Source organism: Gymnodraco acuticeps, unplaced genomic scaffold, assembly GCF_902827175.1.
Source record: "Gymnodraco acuticeps unplaced genomic scaffold, fGymAcu1.1, whole genome shotgun sequence".
NCBI classification, from domain to species: domain Eukaryota; kingdom Metazoa; phylum Chordata; class Actinopteri; order Perciformes; family Bathydraconidae; genus Gymnodraco; species Gymnodraco acuticeps.
In genome coordinates this window covers 4,184,615-4,204,673 of record NW_022990042.1, presented here as the reverse complement: position 1 = coordinate 4,204,673, position 20,059 = coordinate 4,184,615, and the positions used below count along the sequence as shown (strand labels likewise).

Here is a 20,059-nt window from a genome sequence, read left to right as displayed (position 1 = left end):
ACAAAGTGATATTTATTGTTTGGAATAAGTTAAATTGGGCAGTGAAGGAAAAAATTAACAATTACTATTGGAGTCAACCTGAACTTCAAAGTAGGTTGAAGGGAACATTCCATGTATGCACTGAGAAAACAGTCTCTGACTACAGATGTCATTACAGAATAAGTTAAAACAGAGTATTGCAGTGATGATGTATTTTTGTAGGCCACCCTAAATTTGGCTCCCTCATTTTAAAGCTATGGGATATTTCCATTGGATTTAAGAATATTTTTTGCTGTATAATCTCCACATATTAACACCACTCTTATGATTTTTTAAGCGCTAATGGAGCTGCCAAAAGTAAAAAGCTAACATTTGGCGATGAACAAACTAAATGATGGCCTGTGTCACCACCGCTAAGCTAAAGGTGGCTACAAAATGTTGTTAGCAACTACTGTTTTTATGACACATAGAAGCATCAGCCATTCACTAGAAGGCTATTTACTTACATATGTTATACCTTATTTAGGGGATCTAAACAAAATCTCTACTATGAAAGGCAGCCAACCTGGAAGTGCTAAATGCTAACTTATTTCTGCTCCGGAACTCAATCAACCAAATTGATGTGTTAAGATTGATGTTGAGTGCAAAATTGGTCACAAACACCCCTTTATATAACCTGACTTTTACTAGTGTTCTCAGTCAGGAAACCACATTTGCACCTGATGAGCAAGCCAGATGTTACACAACATTATAATATTGCAAATGTATATTTGGTCTAGATCAAACATTTGCCATCTTATGGAAGTGTTATTAAATACAGTATGACTATCACTCCTGATATTCTACCGTTTCTCACCCATCTCATCAACACTTCTCTAACTTCTGGTCACTTTCCAAACAGTCTCAAGGAGGCAAGAGTAAACCATCTCCTAAAGAAACCCACTCTCAACCCGTCCGATGTTATAAACTACAGGCCTGTCTCTCTCCTCCCATTCCTGTCTAAAACACTTGAACGTGCTGTCTTTAAACAACTCTCCTGTTATCTCCATCAGAACAACCTTCTGGATCCGCACCAGTCTGGTTTCAAGTAGGGCTGAACGATTAATCGATTTTAAATTGAAATTGCGATTTGAAATGATGCGATTATCAAATCGCAAAGCCTGCGATTTTTTTAAACTTTTTTTTACAATTTTTTTTTCTTTTTTTCTTGTGTGTCAGTCATCCACACCAATCAGAAGTGCTGTGCTCCACATGTACCAGCCATTGTTAATCAATCAGAAGTAGCCCATGATAGAAGGTGATAGACAGATTGATCCAATCACCTGCCAATTGCTTTTGAAAGTGCCTGCCCTTTCCAAATGGCTTCCAATGGAGCTCTAGATGGTTTGGTGAAACAAACCATCTGAGTCAGGTTAGTAATGCTCCATCACATGTTTCTATTACAGGGTGAATCTTAAACTGAAGCTTGACTTTAAAGTAACCCAACGGAAGTTTCATGTAAGTTTAGTTATTTCACTCGTATCTCGGGCTGCGGGGCTGCTAGAGACGGGAGCACGTTGATACGACCTTCCTAGCCGGAATTATGGCCGCATTTTACAATAAACTTACGTTGGGTCGCTTAAAAACAAATATCGCAATTCGAATTGCAATCGCAATATTTGTCAGAAAAATCGCAATTAGATTTTTTCCCAAAATCGTGCAGCCCTAGAAGGCAGGTCACTCAAACAGAAACTGCTCTCCTCGCTGTCTCTGAGGAACTGCACACTGCTAAAGCAGCCTCCCTCTCCTCTGTCATCATCCTGTTGGACCTGTCTGCTGCATTCGACACGGTGAACCATCAGATCCTCCTTTGCACTCTCCAAGAACTTCAGGATCTGCACTTTCCCTCCTCACCTCCTACCTCAAAGACCGCACCTACAGGGTAACTTGGAGAGGGTCCGAGTCCGACCCTTGTCAATTAACTACAAGGGTCCCTCAGGGCTCTGTCCTTGGTCCCCTCCTCTTCTCTCTGTACACAAACTCGCTCTGATCCGTCATTAGCCCGCATGGTTTTTCATACCACTGCTAAGCTGACGACACTCAATTAATTTGGTATTTTCCCCGCTCAGAGACCTAGGTCGTCGCACGCATCTCTGCTTGTCTAGCAGACGTCTCTCAGTGGATGTCTGCTCGACACCTCAAGCTCAACCTTGACAAGACTGAACTGCTTTTTCTTCCGGGAAAAGATTGTCCCACTCTTGACCTAACAATCAACATCGGCCCCTCTGTTATTTCCCCGACTCAGACTGCAAGGAATCTGGGTGTGACCCTAGATAACAACCTGTCCTTCACTGCAAATATCGCTGCTACAACCCGCTGCTGCAGATACACGCTTTACAACATCAGGAGGATACGTCCCCTCCTGACCCAGAAAGCGACGCAACTTCTGGTCCAGGCTCTCGTCATCTCACGCCTAGACTACTGCAACTCCCTCCTGGCTGGTCTACCTGCATGTGCCATCCGACCTCTGCAGCTCATCCAGAATGCAGCGGCTCGTCTGGTCTTCAACCTTCCTAAATGTTCCCACACCACGCCGCTCCTACGCTCCCTTCACTGGCTTCCAGTAACTGCTAGAATCCACTTCAAGACACTGATACTTGCTTACCACGCTGTGAATGGATCTGTCCCTTCCTACATCCAGGACATGGTTAAACCATACTCCCCAGCACGTGCACTCCGCTCTGCATCAGCCAAACGACTCGCTGCAACCGCACTGCGAGGGGGACCCAAGTTCCCATCAGCAAAAACACGTCGGTTTGCTATCCTGGCTCCAAAATGGTGGAATGAGCTCCCCATTGACATCAGGACAGCAGATAGCTTACACATCTTCCGGCGCAGACTGAAAACTCATCTCTTTCGACTCCACTTCGAGCGATAGAATTACTAACAAAGCACTTACAGTATATACTAACTAAGGACTGGCTTATCTAAAGCCAGTTGAGTAGCACTTAAAATGTTTTAGCTTTATGAAACCTGATGTACTTATATGATTCTGTTTTCTTCAAATTTGTATCTTCTTGGTCGAATGCACTTATTGTAAGTTTGGATAAAAGCGTCAGCTAAATGCAATGTAATGTAATAATGTAATGTAATGTATGATTTTGATTTGTGTTTAGAGTAAAATAGAAGATAATGCAGTGTGTCAGGACCTCGACACAAACTGACCCAAATGCACGACCCAGAGACAAAGTCTTAAATGTAAAAAAAGTATCTTTAATTTTAAAGATCAGGGGCCTCATGTATAACGCCGTGCGTAGAATTCATGTGAGAAGGTTGCTTACGTAGTAGAAATCCGAAATATAGGTACATACATTTTCCGACATTTTCCGATTCACCGAACATTGCGTACCGGCGAGGAAAGTGCGTACGGCACTTCCTACGCCGGTTTCCCTTTATAAATCACAATCGACTCGAAATGCGGTGCAGCTTTTGCGGGCTTCACGTAACACCCATATTTGCCTATACATTGTCACGATTCTTGTGTTGTGTCACGTTTTTAGTTGTGTGTGTCTGGTAGTGGGTGTTTTGCTTTTCTCCTTGTCATGTTTTCCTCCCTGTGTATTGTCTGGTATTTTCCCCTATGTTTTCCTGTCTGTAGTTAGTTTCCCTGGTGTGTCTAATTTCCTGATTGTTTTCACCTGTCAATCCTTCTGTGTCTCCTGTGCTCATCAGTGTCAGCCCCACCCCTGATTGTTCCCACCTGTGTCTAGTTACCCTGTGTTTAAATTCCCCTGTCTCCCAGTGTTCAGTGTCAGTTCGTTTTTGTCTTTTGCCATGGAAGGTCTTGTCTCTTACCACAGTCAGGTCTATGCTCTCTTTGTGCTATTGTAAAGTTTTGTTCCTCACCACGTGAGCGATTTTCATTTTGTTCTTATTTTTTTTGTCATCTCAGCTAGAGATTCGAAAGTGACCATTTTTTGCTCATCTTGCTTTTTGTTTTGGAAAATAAAGTATCTTACCAATAATTTACCTCTGTCTCCCGGGTCGTGCAATTGGGTCCTACCTCCTAAGTGCCTGAGTTTTTAACAGAACGAACTGACCCAAGAACGCTTCACGCCGCTCTGTCAGCACAAGGCGTGAGAGTGTTTCACCACGGGAACAGCTGGGTATGGCCACCCAGAGAATACAAGAGCAGAGAAGACGCCAGGCAGAGATTCAGGAAGACATCTCTACACAGCTGCAACAGCTGGCTGAAAAGATGAATCGTTTGATCCCTCACCTGCGGACTGCTCCAGTGCCATGGCTTCACTACCGGCCCCAGTAGCCATGGTCCCGACTCCAGTTTCGACTCCAGTACTGGCTCTTCGGCCGATGCCAGCTTCCTGTGCCCTGTCGGCTTACCGAACGTCTCAAGTCTCCTCTCGAGTCCCCTGTCAAGTTCCTTTTCAAGTTCCCTCTCGAGTCCCCTGTCAAGGTCTTTTTCAAATTCCCTCTCCAGTCATCTCTCGAGTTCCCTTTCAAGTCATCTCTTGAGAGCCCTCTCAAGTCTCCTCTCAAGTCACCTCTCAAGTTACCTCTCAAGTTTCCTCTCGAGTCCCCTGTCAAGTTCCCTCTCCAGTCCCCTCTCGAGTTCCCTTTCAAGTCATCTCTCAAGTTCCCTCTCAAGTCCCCTCTCGAGTCTCCTCTCGAGTTCCCTCTCAAGCCACCTCTCAGTTTCCCCCTTGAGTCCCCGCTCAAGTTTCCTCTCGAGTCCCCTTCTCAAGGTCCTTTTCAAGTTCCCTCTCCAGTCCCCTCTCGAGTTCCCTCTCAAGTCACCTCTCAAGTCTCCTCTCAAGTTCCCTCTCAAGTCCCCTCTCGAGTTCCCTCTCAAGCCACCTCTCAGTTTCCCCCTCGAGTCCCCGCTCAAGTTCCCTCTTGAGTCCCCTCTCAAGTCACCTCTCGAGTTCACTTTCAAGTCACCTCTCGAGTTCCTTCTCAAGTTCCTTCTCAGGTCCCCTCTCGAGTCTCCTCTCGAGTTCCCTCTGGAGTCCTTTTTCAAGTCACCTCTCAAGTCTCCTCTCGAGTTCCCTCTCGAGTCCCCGCTCAAGTTCCCTCTCGAGTCCCCTCTCAAGTCTTCTCTCGAGTTCCCTCTCAAGTCTCCTCTCGAGTTCCCTCTCAAGTCACCTCTCAAGTTTCCTCTCGAGTTCCCTCTCAAGTCACCTCTCAAGACTCCTCTCGAGTTCCCTCTCAAGTCCCTACCCTATGTCCTGTGCCGTTGGAGGCCCCGACGACTACTGTTCTGCCGGGGGTCCTGCCAACCCTATGTTCTGTGCCGTTGGAGATCCCGCCGACTATTCTTCTGCCGGGGGTCCTGCCAACCCTATGTCCTGTGCCGTTGGAGGTCCAGCCGACACCTGTTTCGTCGGCGGTCCTGCCGGCTCCATGTCCTGTTCCGTTGGGGGTCCCGCCAAGACCTGCTCCGCCGAGTTTCCTGCCAGCACCGTGTCCTGTCCTGTTTCGGGTCCCATCAACGCCAGCCCTTGCTCCGTCGTGGGTCCCACTGACACCGGCCCAGGTTCCGTCCAGGGTCTCGTCTACGCCTGACCTGCCAGGGGTTCCACCAGCTCCTGCCAGTCCTTGTGCCCGGCCTCCTGAGTTCCCAGCGGCTTTCGCCCTAGAGCCCGGTCTCCTGAGTTCCCCAGCCGAGGACTCAACCATGAACTCTGCCTTGCCCCCGGGCCGTCCGCTCGAGAACTCCATCATGGGCTCTGCCTTGTCCCTGGGCCGTCCGCCCGAGGACTCCATTATGAACTCTGCCTTGCCCCCGGGCCGTCCGCCCGAGAGATCCATCATGGACTCTGCCTTGCCCCTGGGTCGTCCGCCCGAGACACCCATCATGGACTGTGCTTTGCCTCTGGGTTGTCGTCCCGGACCCGTCCTCCGGACCCCCTCCACCCACCCTTTTTGGATTTTGGATTTTTTTTTGTACGTCTGGAATCCGTCCCTTGAGGGGGGGGTTCTGTCACGATTCTTGTGTTGTGTCACGTTTTTAGTTTTGTGTGTCTGGTAGTGGGTGTTTTGCTTTTCTCCTTGTCATGTTTTCCTCCTATTTTTTTTGTCATCTCAGCTAGAGATTTGAAAGTGACCATTTTTTGCTCATCTTGCTTTTTGTTTTGGAAAATAAAGTATCTTACCAATACTTTACCTCTGTCTCCCGGGTTGTGCAATTGGGTCCTACCTCCTAAGTGCCTGAGTTCTTAACATAAATAGTCAAAGAGACGCCCATTCATTCATTAATTTTGACTGACTGCATGAAGAAGATTGCAGGAAATGACAACAGAACAGCTAAAAAAGACATCTAACACCGTGTCAGATTTTGGTTATTTTGGGGAGGTCGAGACAAATCATATTGTTTGGTGGATGCAGTTTGAACCAGAGTAGCAGCATGGAGATCGGATCGTCACCAAAATAAATAAATAAGTGGTCCGAAAATGTCTAATGACAAAATAAATACACATAGCCTTCCTCAGGCAGTGTGTTTGTACCGGGGACAGGAGACACCCCCTTGATGAGAAACTAAGAAATTATCGGGGAATCCCTCTGGAGTGGAGTCATGACGACTGGATCTGAATTATTTGTTTGTATTTGGTAGTTTGGGTTCCAGCTTTCGATCAGCAACTATATATCCATAATCCACCAGTTAAAGGAAATACAACTAATGTGCTGTGTTATATTAGCTGTACAATTTACCACATATGGTGTTCTTAGTTTCCATACCTCCTGTGTTTTACGAGCGACTTATCAAGTCTTGGCAAATGGCATAAAACACGATTAAACGTGATAGTATATAAAACCATGCTCGTATCTACAACCTATAGAAATGCAACACGGCGTCAGTTTAAAGTAATGCTGTCCTCCTGCTTACCGCATCATTTATGAGAAAACATTTCATAACATTAACACAACATATTCGAGGTGGTTTTAAATAACATATCCGTATTTATTTATTTCTCCAAGTTATGTTTTTGTGTGCACTGAGGAGTCGCAAACAGGCATTTGTTTAATCATTTTAAGATTGGCTTTAATCAATTTGTGAAAATGAATTCTTCATATATGATAAATGAGAGGTAAAATTGTATTCATGGTATTATTTCCACATATTTCTCTCCATTCTTCCTTCTGCCAACGGTGTCGCAGTTTCTCGTCGCTCCCGTGTTTGTGCTTAGTGCGTACGCATGGGTTAGAGTTTGCATGGAGGACCGCACGTTTTCCCGTCAAGTTAGTATTTTATAAATCGCAAACATTGCGTAGAAACTGGCGTACGCAATTTTTTGAGCGTGTATCCCTTTATAAATGAGGCCCCAGGAAATTCCTTTTAACAGAGTAGGTACTGGAATCAACAAAAAGCGCTCACAAGGAGGAAAGACTATGCATAACAAAAAGAGAACTTAAGAAAGAAACTTAAGCCTACAAAATTAACAAAACAACAAAACCTGACATGAGTGAAAGCGATATTATTTTAGCTGAGGGATGGCACGACCATTCGGGGAAACAAACAAGACAAACTGACACAGGACAGGGGAGAGACAGGACTATTTAAACAAGAGGTGAGTGGGAACAGGTGGAAATAATCAGGGGCGGGGCAGACACTGATGATGGCGGGAAAACACACAAGGGGAGGAAGAAACAGGGCCTGAAATGATTAAGTACAAAATAAAACAGGAAATGACAGACAAAATATATAAACATAAACACATTTGACGAGACACAACACAGCGTATGCTTTAGGGCGTGGCTAGCTTGTGATTGACAGGTCACTACCATGTCCCGCTGGGGTTCTGTCCATTTTTTATTGCATGTCTTCTGACGATGGTAGGAAAACACAACAACCATTGGCATGAAGATTCATACTCCTCAAAGGAAAAGTAGTATTAATACTGTATTTCCCAATCTGTTATGTTTTCCTTTTCGTTTCTGTGGATGAGTTATCTCAAGCCTTCATCTCAGCTCGTGTATGAGGGGTGGTTCGGCATCCAATTTCCTAAAATGACACTACTCTACCTGTCCCTCCATCTTCAGGTTTCACCCCTTCTTTATCTTGGAGCACCTGAGTCATCTCTGCTGCAGTTACCTTTGGCAGGAAGAACACTCAATATAACTGTGCTCGGATGAAATAATTGTGCTCGGATTAAATAAGAGTGCGCTTATTAGGGGTCATGGTTAAAGGTTATAACTAACCAGTTGTCTGAGCAGCTTTCAGTGTGGAAAATAATGAAGATTGCGAAGATTCTTAGCAGCCAAGATCAATGGGGAAAAACACTTACCATTTGTGATAGTTCCTGTTTTCACTGGGAACATTTTTGAGTAAAACACTACAGATGGGTACAGAAATGATTTAACAGACACATCCAGTGTCTGTGTATCCAACACAACATTATCATATACTGCTCTGGAAAGAATTAAGAGACCAGTGAAAAATGATCAGTTTCTCCGGTTTTAGGTATGTTTTGGAGTAAAATTTGCATTTTTTTTTATTCTATAAACTACTGACAACATTTCTCTCTGCTGGAATTCAACAGACACTGGAAGGGCCATACATGTAGAGATTGATATTTAAGGAAAATGTTGAGTGATCTCTTAGTTTTTTGCAGAGCGGTATGTTTTTTAATAAGATATCAACCTATCTTTTTCCAAGGTTAGGATCAATGGTGACTAGTTACTTTTGGTTTAAGATTTTATTATGTCATTATGAATTTTACCTTCCATTAAATGTAATATTATTGCTTTGAATGACAATTAACCTTGAAAATACATATATATATATATATATATATCATAAGTGTATTTATATATATAGCCTCATATTCCATCTAAAATATTTCTCAAAATTGTCTTCCACAGCAACATGTTTCCAGCGAACCTGGTTCAAGCCACTTTTCAGCAGGTAAGCACAAATGTTAATGTAAAAGACACAGAAAAAAAAAGTACAATCAATAAGTACAAATAAAAGTGAAGAAAAAAATTATCTTTATCGGAAAAACATTTAACTGACTAAAAAAATTAAATAACAGCACGTCTACTGCAATCCACTCCCATGATGTGAATCTTCTAATTCAAATCTCTACACCTTTGACATGAGCCCATGTATAGATCATTATTATGTGAGGATCCGCTGCCCTGAACATCTCTGTTGGTGTCATGTCTGTGCTGATGTTGGCTCTGTCTTTGGTCTCAAGTATCGAACCCAGAGAGTTCCTGAGCTCATCCCCAAACCAACGGTGGCTCAGCTCCTGGATGAAACCACCACGCGCAGGGTCTACATCTACGGCATCCAGGACGACAATGGCACAGATATCCAGAATTTCTCCCTGGATCTCACGCCACCGCCTGATGTCATCATGAAAACGTCACCTGGTACCAGTGAAGGCATGAATGTGCTTGGGATAGTCATTTTTTCAGCTACCATGGGTAAGTGGTTGGCATATATCCCGAACACACATCTTCAGAGTTAAGTTACATAATTGCAATCTTGGCAATTATATTCCTGCATAATTACGTTTATAATGAGCTGTGATTCCATGTGGAACGCAGAGAACAAGGAAATGGTGACCTCCATCAATTAACACTGTGGGTGCATCAGTGGAGGTTTATAATTGATGCATTTAACAAACAATGAATGTGATCTATGTTGTTGTGGTTCTCTTTTTCTATCCAGGAATTATGTTAGGAAGAATGGGACCCAACGGAAGCGCTTTGGTCAACTTCTGCCAGAGTGTGAATGAGGCCGTTCTGAAGATCGTTGCCATTGTCATCTGGTAAGAGTTAGATCTTGGAAGTAAGAAACACCAACATTAAGTCAATTAAGCAGTTTTGCTGATACTAGTACTATTGATAATTATTGCAGCTGAAGAAGAATTTGGAATTTCTCGTTTTTTGCTTGGTTTTATAGCTGGTAATATCAGCGCCTTTGTCAGTAAGTTCACTATGACATTAGTAAAGGCATTCATGTTCCCCAGAGGATGTAGGGTGCCCAGGGAATTAATCTTGTTGACTTTGGTTGTCCCCTAACTTTATATGTTATGCATGTCAAAATCTGAATTCTAAATTTCCAGACAATGTGTTCAGATGATCATGGCTCCTATGTTGGGGTGATTTGTTATGACATTTGATTTAGTCATTTATGTCCCCTCAGAGCTAATAGGTATATTTGTTGTAACCCCCACATTTTAATTTATCCAATCTACACAAAATGACCAATACCTTTATAAATCAAATAGCACTCTGAGGACTCACGTCAATGGTGCATTCATGTGCTCCTGGGATGGTCCTATTCCCCGTATTGGATTGTATTCTAGCGTTTGGATCAAAGAACCACTAGCAGGAATATAGAAGTGTTTTTGAAAAGAATAGAAGAGCAACAACAGGTTGTGGTTGTGTTTTAGTAAACAAATACTCTACCTTTCTTCTGTCTCTTACAGGTATTTCCCTTTTGGCATCGTCTTTCTGGTTGCCGGTAAGATCTTGGAGATGGATGACCCTTCAGCCATGGGAAAGAAGCTGGGTTTTTACGCCATTACGGTGGTAATGGGCTTGGTGCTACATGGCCTCTTCATCCTCCCGGCCATGTACTTCTTCATCACTAAGAAGAGCCCCATTGTGTACATAAGAGGAATTTTGCAGGCCCTTCTCATCTCCTTGGCCACCTCCTCCAGGTAAAATGAAAAGATTGGATTTTTCCAAATTGAACATTGCATTGGATTTATCGATTTATAACGGTTGGGGCCATGTGAATCTGTTAGGCTGTTTTCTTCAGAGCCAAACATGCTGTGTAGAATTCCATTTTTTTGTTCCTACACTGGAGCGATACTGCAACTATAGAGCAAGTAATATAAGTTCACTTAGCATTGCTATGCTAAAGCTTTAAAATATATCTTTCATTAAGAATTAACCATTTTCCAAGGAGAAAAAAAAAATGAACATTCCCAATTTATCCAAACATCGCTTGATTAAAAACATTGTTGGACCTGAAAGGAGGATCTGACTGTTCATGAACGGACGGTCGGAGTGCAAAAAAAATGTCCACAGAGTTTTTGAAACAAACTATAAATCTAACGTAAGCTGGCTAGCTACTAGCTATCAGGCACCAGATGAAATAAGTGACAAATATTTATACTTTTCAACATTGCATATCTTTGTCTACCGTTCTGGCAGTGAGAGTTATTATATAAAACATTGTCACTAAATGTTTTATTCTTAACAGCCAGTGTGCTAACATTCTTTGGTTCTTTTGGAGTTCGTCATGAGGGAGCCACCGAGAGACAATACAAAATAACTGAACACATTGCATGAATTCACATATGAGAATATTTGTATGTGTTGTCCTCCCAGTCACTTATTGCTGATGGTTGTGGTGTTGTAAAACCATCCGCAGGGTAATAATTGAAATTTCCCAAATATGATTTATTGTTTACATTGCTACTAAAGCTGCAACGAAAGAACAAATACAACATTTATTTCAAAGAAGAAGTAAACAAATAAAAGGGAAGAATAGGGTTAAGAAACACACCGAATCAAGTCGGCTACATTTTGATTTGTTTATTTCCCTTTGCAAGATGCATATCATGTGAGGTCACCTGAGACTCATATTGGTTCTCTCGAGGAACACATAAGTTACACATTAATGCTCCCTGAACAGTGAGTGGGTGGATAATGGAGTTCTCCTTGAATCATTGGATGATTGTGGGGTTTTACTGTGACCTTTACCCTTTTAACCTCCGACACCACCTCAAGGTTGTTTGTTAAGATTGGCTATATTTGTGTCGTTTGCAACCAAACTATACCTTGCAACCTTAGTTCAGTATGATGACAGTTTACACTTCACTGATCTTCTGCTGCTGATGAGACATATTGTGATGTTTCGTGCAGTGTGGTAGTGAAGGTTCCAATAAACTATTTGCTGTTTGTTTACAGTATGTGTTGCAGTTAACAGTTACTAAGAGATAGAACCAACGAAACCTCTAAATAAAATGTTGTATTTGCAGCATTCAGTTGTTCACTAACAAACCTTAGTCTCATTTTAAATCACAGCTAATCTTACATTTTGATAAAATATATCCATGCGTATGCAACCATTTTGTGAATATTCATTGACATCTTCAATATTGGTATATCTACACATTATGTTCTTGTATTTGTATATCAACCCAAAGACTAGCATTTTCCCCCCATCAACACAAAACTATATGTCTCTATGCTTTTTTAGAATAAACATAGGAACATTTATTAATAACAATTTGTTGCAGTTTTAGAAAACTGCAGGAGTTTCAGGGCAACAGCCCCTGTAAAAGCATGTTGTGGTATTATTCAATCGAACTCTGCTTGTCTCAAAGGAGTCTTCATATATGTATTATGTTAATATACCGTAATTAAACTAATGTAGTTTTCTTTTCTTCAGCTCTGCCACACTGCCTATCACCTTCAAGTGCCTACTTGAGAACAACCACATCGACAGACGCATCATCCGCTTTGTGTTGCCTGTCGGGGCCACCATCAATATGGACGGCACCGCACTCTACGAGGCAGTGGCAGCCATCTTCATCGCCCAAGTTAATAACTATGAGCTTGACTTTGGACAGATCATCACGATCAGGTAAGTACATTTAGACTGGGACTGGCTAAAATAAATTAGCTTTTGGTGGAAATGTAATGAAGCGTAAGATATGTCAGCAGTTGAGGGAAGGCAAAATATTGAAGGATATTTGCACAGTCGGATGAAATCCTCCTGGCTCCTCGGTCAAATATCGGAGATGAAATTGTGATGCCAATATTTTTATTAATTTTGTTGGATTACTTCAAAAAACTGTGTGAAAAAAATGAACTAAGTTACTGACCTTGAACCTGGAGTCGAGGCTAGCTTTTCTCGCCGTTTGTAGTTTCAGTGCTAAGCTAAAGTAGCAAGCTGCTGTTTGTGACTTCATATCAACCGTGCAGATAATAGAGTAGGCAGGGTATCAATCTTCTCAGCCTTCTTTTGGAAATAGAATGAAATAATTCACACCAACTCTTTATGCACAGATTCTTATCTCAATATAAATTGAACGAATGAGGAAAACCTTTGATAGTGTGAGGATATAAGCTATAAATTGCATCTGAGTAAAAAAATAGAGCAGGCATACTTGTTTTTTCAGTGCAACATTTGAATGAATCTAACGTCACACATTTAGTTTAATTCTAAATTAATAACAAATATTATGGGATTTACTAGATACACATATATGTAAATGTCACACAGATTACATCTCATATGAGCTCCTTAGTCTGATCTGATTTCTGCTAAATCGTTCTGGAAGCCCCGGGGACACAGACAGTCAGACAGACAGACAGACAGACAGACAGACAGACAGACAGACAGACAGACAGACAGACAGACAGACAGACAGACAGACAGACAGACAGACAGACAGACAGACAGACCGAGAGACACACAGACAAAAACAGTCCTCTTTCCACCGACTCCCTATAACTTTTTTACCACAGGAGATCAAGCCCACCCAGGTCTAAAAATGGCCTGTCCTTCCTCTGATTTCATGTCCAACAGTAATAACATTAAGCAGACCTCTCCTCATGGCTGCAGTCTGTGCCCACTCCGTCATAATCCCTTGGCGGTAAAACCCATATGACCTGTATTGCTCATCTCCCTTGTCACGGCAGAATTATAATAATTTTCTTCTCTCTGCGCCCTGTTCCCGTGCCGTTTGGCGGCTGACCAAGGAGCTGCTCCATCTGCATGCCAACACAACCCCTTAACCCCCACAACCCCCCCACCAGCCCTGCAGAGGGACAGTTTGTCAGTTTGTGATCAAAGGTCCAGGTGTGGGATAAAATATCCCCTCAATCATTCTTCCTACATTATTGCAATACTTAACTTAATTAAAAAATGTAATGCTACGATTTATACATTCTATCTATGTCATTCTATAACACATAGGTGTGAGCAAGCTCTCTGATTGGTCAATAGGCGTGTTTGATTCCACGATCAAAGAACGGTCAAATAGAACGTGCCTTTTCACAACAAGTCAGTATCCCTCCGCGTCTGAGAAAAACGGTATACCCTTGGAACTGGTACAGGCGTACAGGCGTACGGACCTCGGCGCAAGCGCCTCGGTCCTGCCACAGTACTGTCGTACCAATAATGACGTTAAAGAACGGCCTCTCGTGTATGATTGCTTAATTAGAAAACGTAAAATTACAATAATATCATTTTCAAAACTTATTTAAAGTTTTTTATTGAAACACAGCATCCAACACATTCTACTCCGACTCATCTAGATCCTAACCCTCTGTTTTCAAAACTATTGCGAGATGTTAAGGTTAGGAATGAATCTAATGGTCAGCAAGTCTTGTATGTTTCGCAAGTTTTGCAAATGTAGGGTTAGCATCTAGACACGACCACAAGGTGTGTGTTTTTAGCTAATTATTTTGTTGGTCGTTGTAAAATAACGTACTTTACCTGTTTATCATTCTAAGTTGAGTCAGCTGTCAATATTAAATGTCAGCTGGAGACGAAGAGCACATTCAACTCTGAGATTAAGCAATAGTGTTAAAGCTAGCAACATCTGATAAGATCTGCTGGCAATACAACAATTGTAGCCAGCAAATTCCCATTCATATGCCACAAATGAGGAGCCTGAATTTGTGTTAATCAGGTACAATAAAACATTTTTAAAGAATTGAATTAAACATTTCGCCACAGTTTTTTATCATAAACTACAAATGTTATGCTAGAATAAATAGCTTGACAGGATGGCAAACTGCCCCACTTTCCGTCGGTTAGCTCTCACCTATGATGAGTAATTGTTACAATATCAAACTAAAATAAATGCTCCTCTCCGCTCCATCAGCATCACCGCCACGGCAGCCAGTATCGGAGCAGCAGGAATCCCACAGGCTGGACTCGTAACCATGGTGATCGTGCTGACCTCTGTGGGCCTGCCCACCGATGATATCACTCTCATCATTGCTGTTGATTGGGCTTTGTAAGTAAGGGTTCATCTTTCCAACATGTGAAGCTCTTCGACTCAGCATGTGGCTATGACGTTTGAGTGTCTTTGTACTCTGTAGCATCTTAGCATGAGTATTTTTTATATTGTATATGCAAATACCAAATTATGCATGAGTACCATACTTGATGTATTTAAAAATGTTATGCCTTTACATTGCATAACCTAAACATCTCAACCGATGATGACAAATATCAAATTTTCCCAAGCATCTTTGACACTGCGCATTACTTTTCATCCTTTTTATTATCAAGGGATCGATTCAGGACCATGGTGAATGTGATGGGGGATGCACTGGCCACAGGCATCATGGCTCATATCTGCAGAAAAGATTTCGTCAAAGAAGGGGAGCAGGTGAGAGCCTTCATCTTAGTTTGAAAGACCTAGAGAAAAGTTCAAGGAATGTGGGTAGCCCTGACTCTAGCTCCAAAATTTAAGACTAGTGACTATTCACTCATCTTATACTGAAAAAACTGAAATGTTAACTTAAATTAAATGTTAACAATGTCAACAAATTTCACAAAACTGTATTAGGTTAGTTGAAAGCAATAATATTAAGTTGAACTCAATTATTTTGTATTGAAACTTAATATTATTGCTTTCATCTAACCTAATATTGTTATGTGACATCTGCTGATGTAATACATTTATTTAAAGTCAACGTTTCAGTTTTTTCAGTGAAGGTAAGAACCTGAAAATTATCATAATAGGGCGTAAGTGCCATATCAACAGTCTTCAATCTAACTCAATCTAAAATATTGCGAAACAAAATATGTTAGTTAAAAGAACACACTGTTAACCTGTTCAACCCGGAAGCTGCAGGGTTTTTTTTCACGAAACTGTGTCTCAGGGCTTCTTAACATTTAAAACCTATTAATGTGTCATACGCACTTAACGGGAAGAAAGTCAGCTAACTGACGATACGAACCATTTTTACCAAAACAAAACACAAGTCTCACAAGAAGCGTCTAAATGAGCCCTGAGCAAAAAAATGCTAACACACTTAGCACAGAACTCTAGGTATAAATACCCTTATTACATATCGGATCTGCACAAACAAGATATTGATTAGCAAACTGAGATTCCACAGATTCTAGGGGTATAAGCATCATCACTGAGCGATCAGAACTCGCGACAGGCAACACGGAGCTTTACGGAGCAAAAACGGGACATTGTCTTACCTACTGTATGCTGTTGTTCTGATCAAAACTTGTGTTCAATGGCATTAAAACGATAAAAACGCTGCTGACGGTTAATCCATAGGTTAATCCAATGTGTCTGAAATGATTACTGACAATCCATCTTCATATTTATGTCAATAATGGAGTTTTCATATATAGTTGCTATGACAGCTTTTTCTAAACCTCTCTAAAAAGGTCAAATGTCAGTTGTTTTGCATCAATCTTGATATAGGGTACTTATTATATGTTATAGTTTGGATTCCAAAAGCTTTTAGTCTACTATCCCATCTTTCAAGGTTGGTTTTCAGTATTTTTTTTATTTTTGGACAGACACTATAATTTATACTTTTTTACTATGTTCCAGAGGTGTGGACTCGAGTCACATGACTTGGACTCGAGTCAGACTTGAGTCACCAATTTGATGACTTGAGACTCGACTTGACAAAATCACAAAACACTTGCGACTCGACTTGGACTTGAACACCAATTACTCGGGACTTGAGCCTTCTGACTTCAGGTGACTTGATCATTTCATTCAGAGGTCTCCAACACGCCGATCGCGAGCTGCCGCTAGAAGAGCAGACCCGTCGGGGAGAGCAGAATCTTCAGCCGCTCCTACTCTTGCTGAGAATTCTTGCAGGCAGGGGCGGGACTTTATTTAGCTGGGCCACCATGCGGCCAATCATATGCGAGGACACACTAGGATCATACCATTATGTGAAAGAAGGGTGGGGGCACAGCAGGTGTAGTGGTATAGGCCAGCTACACAGAGCGACGGGGAGACGGATTTAAATGCAAGCGCGTCGGAAAAATCAAGAAATGAGCGAAAACCGAAAAAATAAGCAGCATCTGGCTGCTTTTCAATGATATTGGAGAAAGCAAATCTGAGTGCAGGATTTGTAAAATGAAAATAACCTTTTTTGGTTATCTTTTTTTTGGTAACCACAGGATTTATTGTCAGGTGGGAGAAGTTCAGATCTTGTACTTGAGTAAAAGTACCAGAGTGTAGGAATACTCGGTTACAATAAAAAGTCCTGCATTCAAAATGTTACTCAAGTAAAAGTAGAAAAGTATTATCATCAAAATATAGTTAAAGTACCTGCAGAGGGATCTAGATTCAGGTGTTCTTTTCCCCATAGAGACGCCTGGCTGCACATTATCCCTTACATTAAGATAGATTGTGGGTCCCTTATAACATGTTGTACACAGTGGAAATAAACATTCTGGTTACCTCAACATCAGGGATCTTATACATTAAACTCCTTCGAATCAAATCGTCACGGTAGCCTACTGATCCCTCTTAAAATAGAAAAAAACACGTTAATTTACCAGCAGAGAGAAAATGGATTATTACATTATTAATGTGACTAATAAAGAGCGGTTTGATTATTAAGTATTATTCTGTTGATCGATGTTATTACATTTGGTGAAAAGCACATAATGACTTGTTTATGACTCGTTTTGTCAAAGTTTAGGACTTGACTTGACTTGAACTTGCCCATCCTGATTTGAGACTTGACTTGGACTTGAGCGCAAAGACTTGAGACTTGACTCGGATTTGAGCGCAAAGATTTGAGACTTGACTCGGACTTGCAAAACAATGACTTGGTCCCACCTCTGCTGTGTTCAATCTGAATTTACTTTAAAATAAAAATATTCTATATTGATTCTGACTTTTCTACATCCAACTCACAGGTTTATCATTGCTTTGAGAAAAAAGAGATTATTAATTTACCCCTTTTAGAAGTGAAGTTGTAGTCATTTGTTCTGGGAATGTCATTTTCGAGCCTGATACCTGAAAAACAGGCACAGGGGTTAACAGGTTAAAGCAAATGTTAGTTCATGTGGAAGGGAATTCCAGTGAGTAGTACCATAATTACTGAAGGCACCATAAACTGATAAAGAATGTATTCGTGCTATATACTTGATGATCTAAGGGACACAAAACATCCCTATGGAGCTATGGATGTAAGCATTTTGTATTAAATATATATATTTGCTGATAAATACGTGATTCCTTCCTCTTTAATCATTGCGTTCTCCAGGTGCCTCTGATCTGTGAGACCAAGCCCATGATAAGCATCCAGCAGATGATGACCTACCAGAACCAGAAGAACGGATGCTTCCAGCCCCCTCCCCCGGGCAGCAGGCAGGACCACTACCACCAAGAGGTGGCTCGCCTCATGCAGCTGGAGGAGGGCTTCCGGCCGCTGGAGAAGAAGAAACACGCCCACCCGTCGCACCACAAGAGAGAGCACAGGGGCAAGGACCACTGCTCCGTGGACATGAACGGGCTGGAGACTAATGTATAGAAAGCATAAGACAAAATAAGACATGGTGACTTTAAGTTCACATGCTTCGAGAAGGACTGCGGCCCAGGGCGGGTGAATGCAAGACGACCCCGGGGCGGAAAAAAAAGACGATTTTTCTTTTTTACATAACTTAAATAATGACCCGCATTTGATTATGTATGTTTGTGTGTGTACATATTTATCAGAGATGTTTTATTTGATACAAACAGTGACAATGTGCTGCTCTAGCTTACAGACAATTTTTGAGGTTTCACTAACATCCTCCCAGATCTGTGAGTCAGAAATGGAGAACATACGGAAGAGGATTAGGGCCAAAATAGTTATCGATTTTTATCTGAAAATCTCAGAATTTGAGAAAAAAAATCCGAATTATTAGATAAAAAACTATGAGATTTTCATATTGAAATATATAATTATTTTTTTCTTAGAGCTCCTGATCTGGTCAGATCTCAAAAACAAATTGGCCCTCATCATTTTCCATAAGAACACTATAGTTAATATCTGAAACATTCAAAACTTACCCCTCATATCACTTTATATTCATTATGATCTGTTGTGTTTATAGTATTATTTTATTTTGTCATTCTGCTCTTTATAATGAAACTGTTGCCTGGTTGGAGCATTCTCCCAATAAATGTACTAACTCAAAAACGCACACAACAAAGAAAAATAGAGGAACAACACCACATCATTGATAAACCTCTACTCTAGTTCACATTTAGGAAATAAAAGTATCTGATTTTGGGAAAAAAAAAAAGGATTTCACAATTTCCCATATTTTTCAGCCACATCTTTCCCTATGTTCTCTGCCTTGTTGTCCTGAGTCATAAGTGCATACTCTGCCTCATACGTGCAGCGCTGCACGGTTATTGCCAGAATCCAAGACAAAAAGATGATGAAGGTCACGATGAAAGCGAGGACGAGTGTTTGCCCTTGTGTTGGAGACATGTGAAGACGTCTATGCACCCCATTGTATTTCCTCTTTGCCTTAAACGACCAAAGGAGAAGCATGTGGGACCAGAGCACTACCGAAGCAAATGCCCAAATACTCAAAACAACACAAGGTCATACTCGGAACTCTGTCCATGTATATGTGACATATGCTGTACATGTGTGTATTTCAAAGGACTTAAAAAAAGGAGATTTGACTACCATGTGTCAAGAGCTGCCATTCTGTATTTGTAAAAAGGAACATTTCACTGTAGTATGAAAATGTACCAACTCTGTAAAAAAAAAAAGGAAACGTCAAGAAATGAAAAATATATAAATAATGTCCAAATAGTACTATTGGAGTTATTTTTTAAATGATTTTTTGGTATGAGGTTTGTGTTACAAGAGCTGCTGTTGCAATACAGATATGACATTCCAAGAGCTAAAAACTTGTTTATTATGAAAAGAGCTTCCATCTTAAAAAGGTCATACATGTTCAAATGTCATGTTCAAACATGAGTTAATCCCAATGTAAATGTAAGCCAAGTGAGCTGTTAAATAAGCAAAGAGACTTTAAAAGTCCGGTTTTTGCATGCCAGTGCAATCAGGAACATGGATGGCTTATTAAATGTCGGCTCAG

At 41.4% G+C, this 20,059-nt stretch overlaps 1 protein-coding gene across 1 annotated transcript in view; it reads left to right on the top strand.

Moving 5' to 3' along the window:
* Positions 1 to 19,224, top strand: part of slc1a7a (solute carrier family 1 member 7a) — a 51,114-nt gene extending 31,890 nt beyond the window's left edge. Inside the window, exons 4-11 of the mRNA XM_034215397.1 lie at positions 8,839 to 8,881; positions 9,174 to 9,405; positions 9,653 to 9,752; positions 10,416 to 10,649; positions 12,392 to 12,586; positions 14,838 to 14,972; positions 15,251 to 15,350; positions 18,223 to 19,224. Coding sequence (XP_034071288.1) covers positions 8,839 to 8,881; positions 9,174 to 9,405; positions 9,653 to 9,752; positions 10,416 to 10,649; positions 12,392 to 12,586; positions 14,838 to 14,972; positions 15,251 to 15,350; positions 18,223 to 18,489 — 1,306 coding nt within the window. The 3' untranslated portion in view covers positions 18,490 to 19,224. The remainder of the gene's footprint in view (positions 1 to 8,838; positions 8,882 to 9,173; positions 9,406 to 9,652; positions 9,753 to 10,415; positions 10,650 to 12,391; positions 12,587 to 14,837; positions 14,973 to 15,250; positions 15,351 to 18,222) is intronic.
* The last annotated feature ends 835 nt before the right edge of the window (positions 19,225 to 20,059 follow it).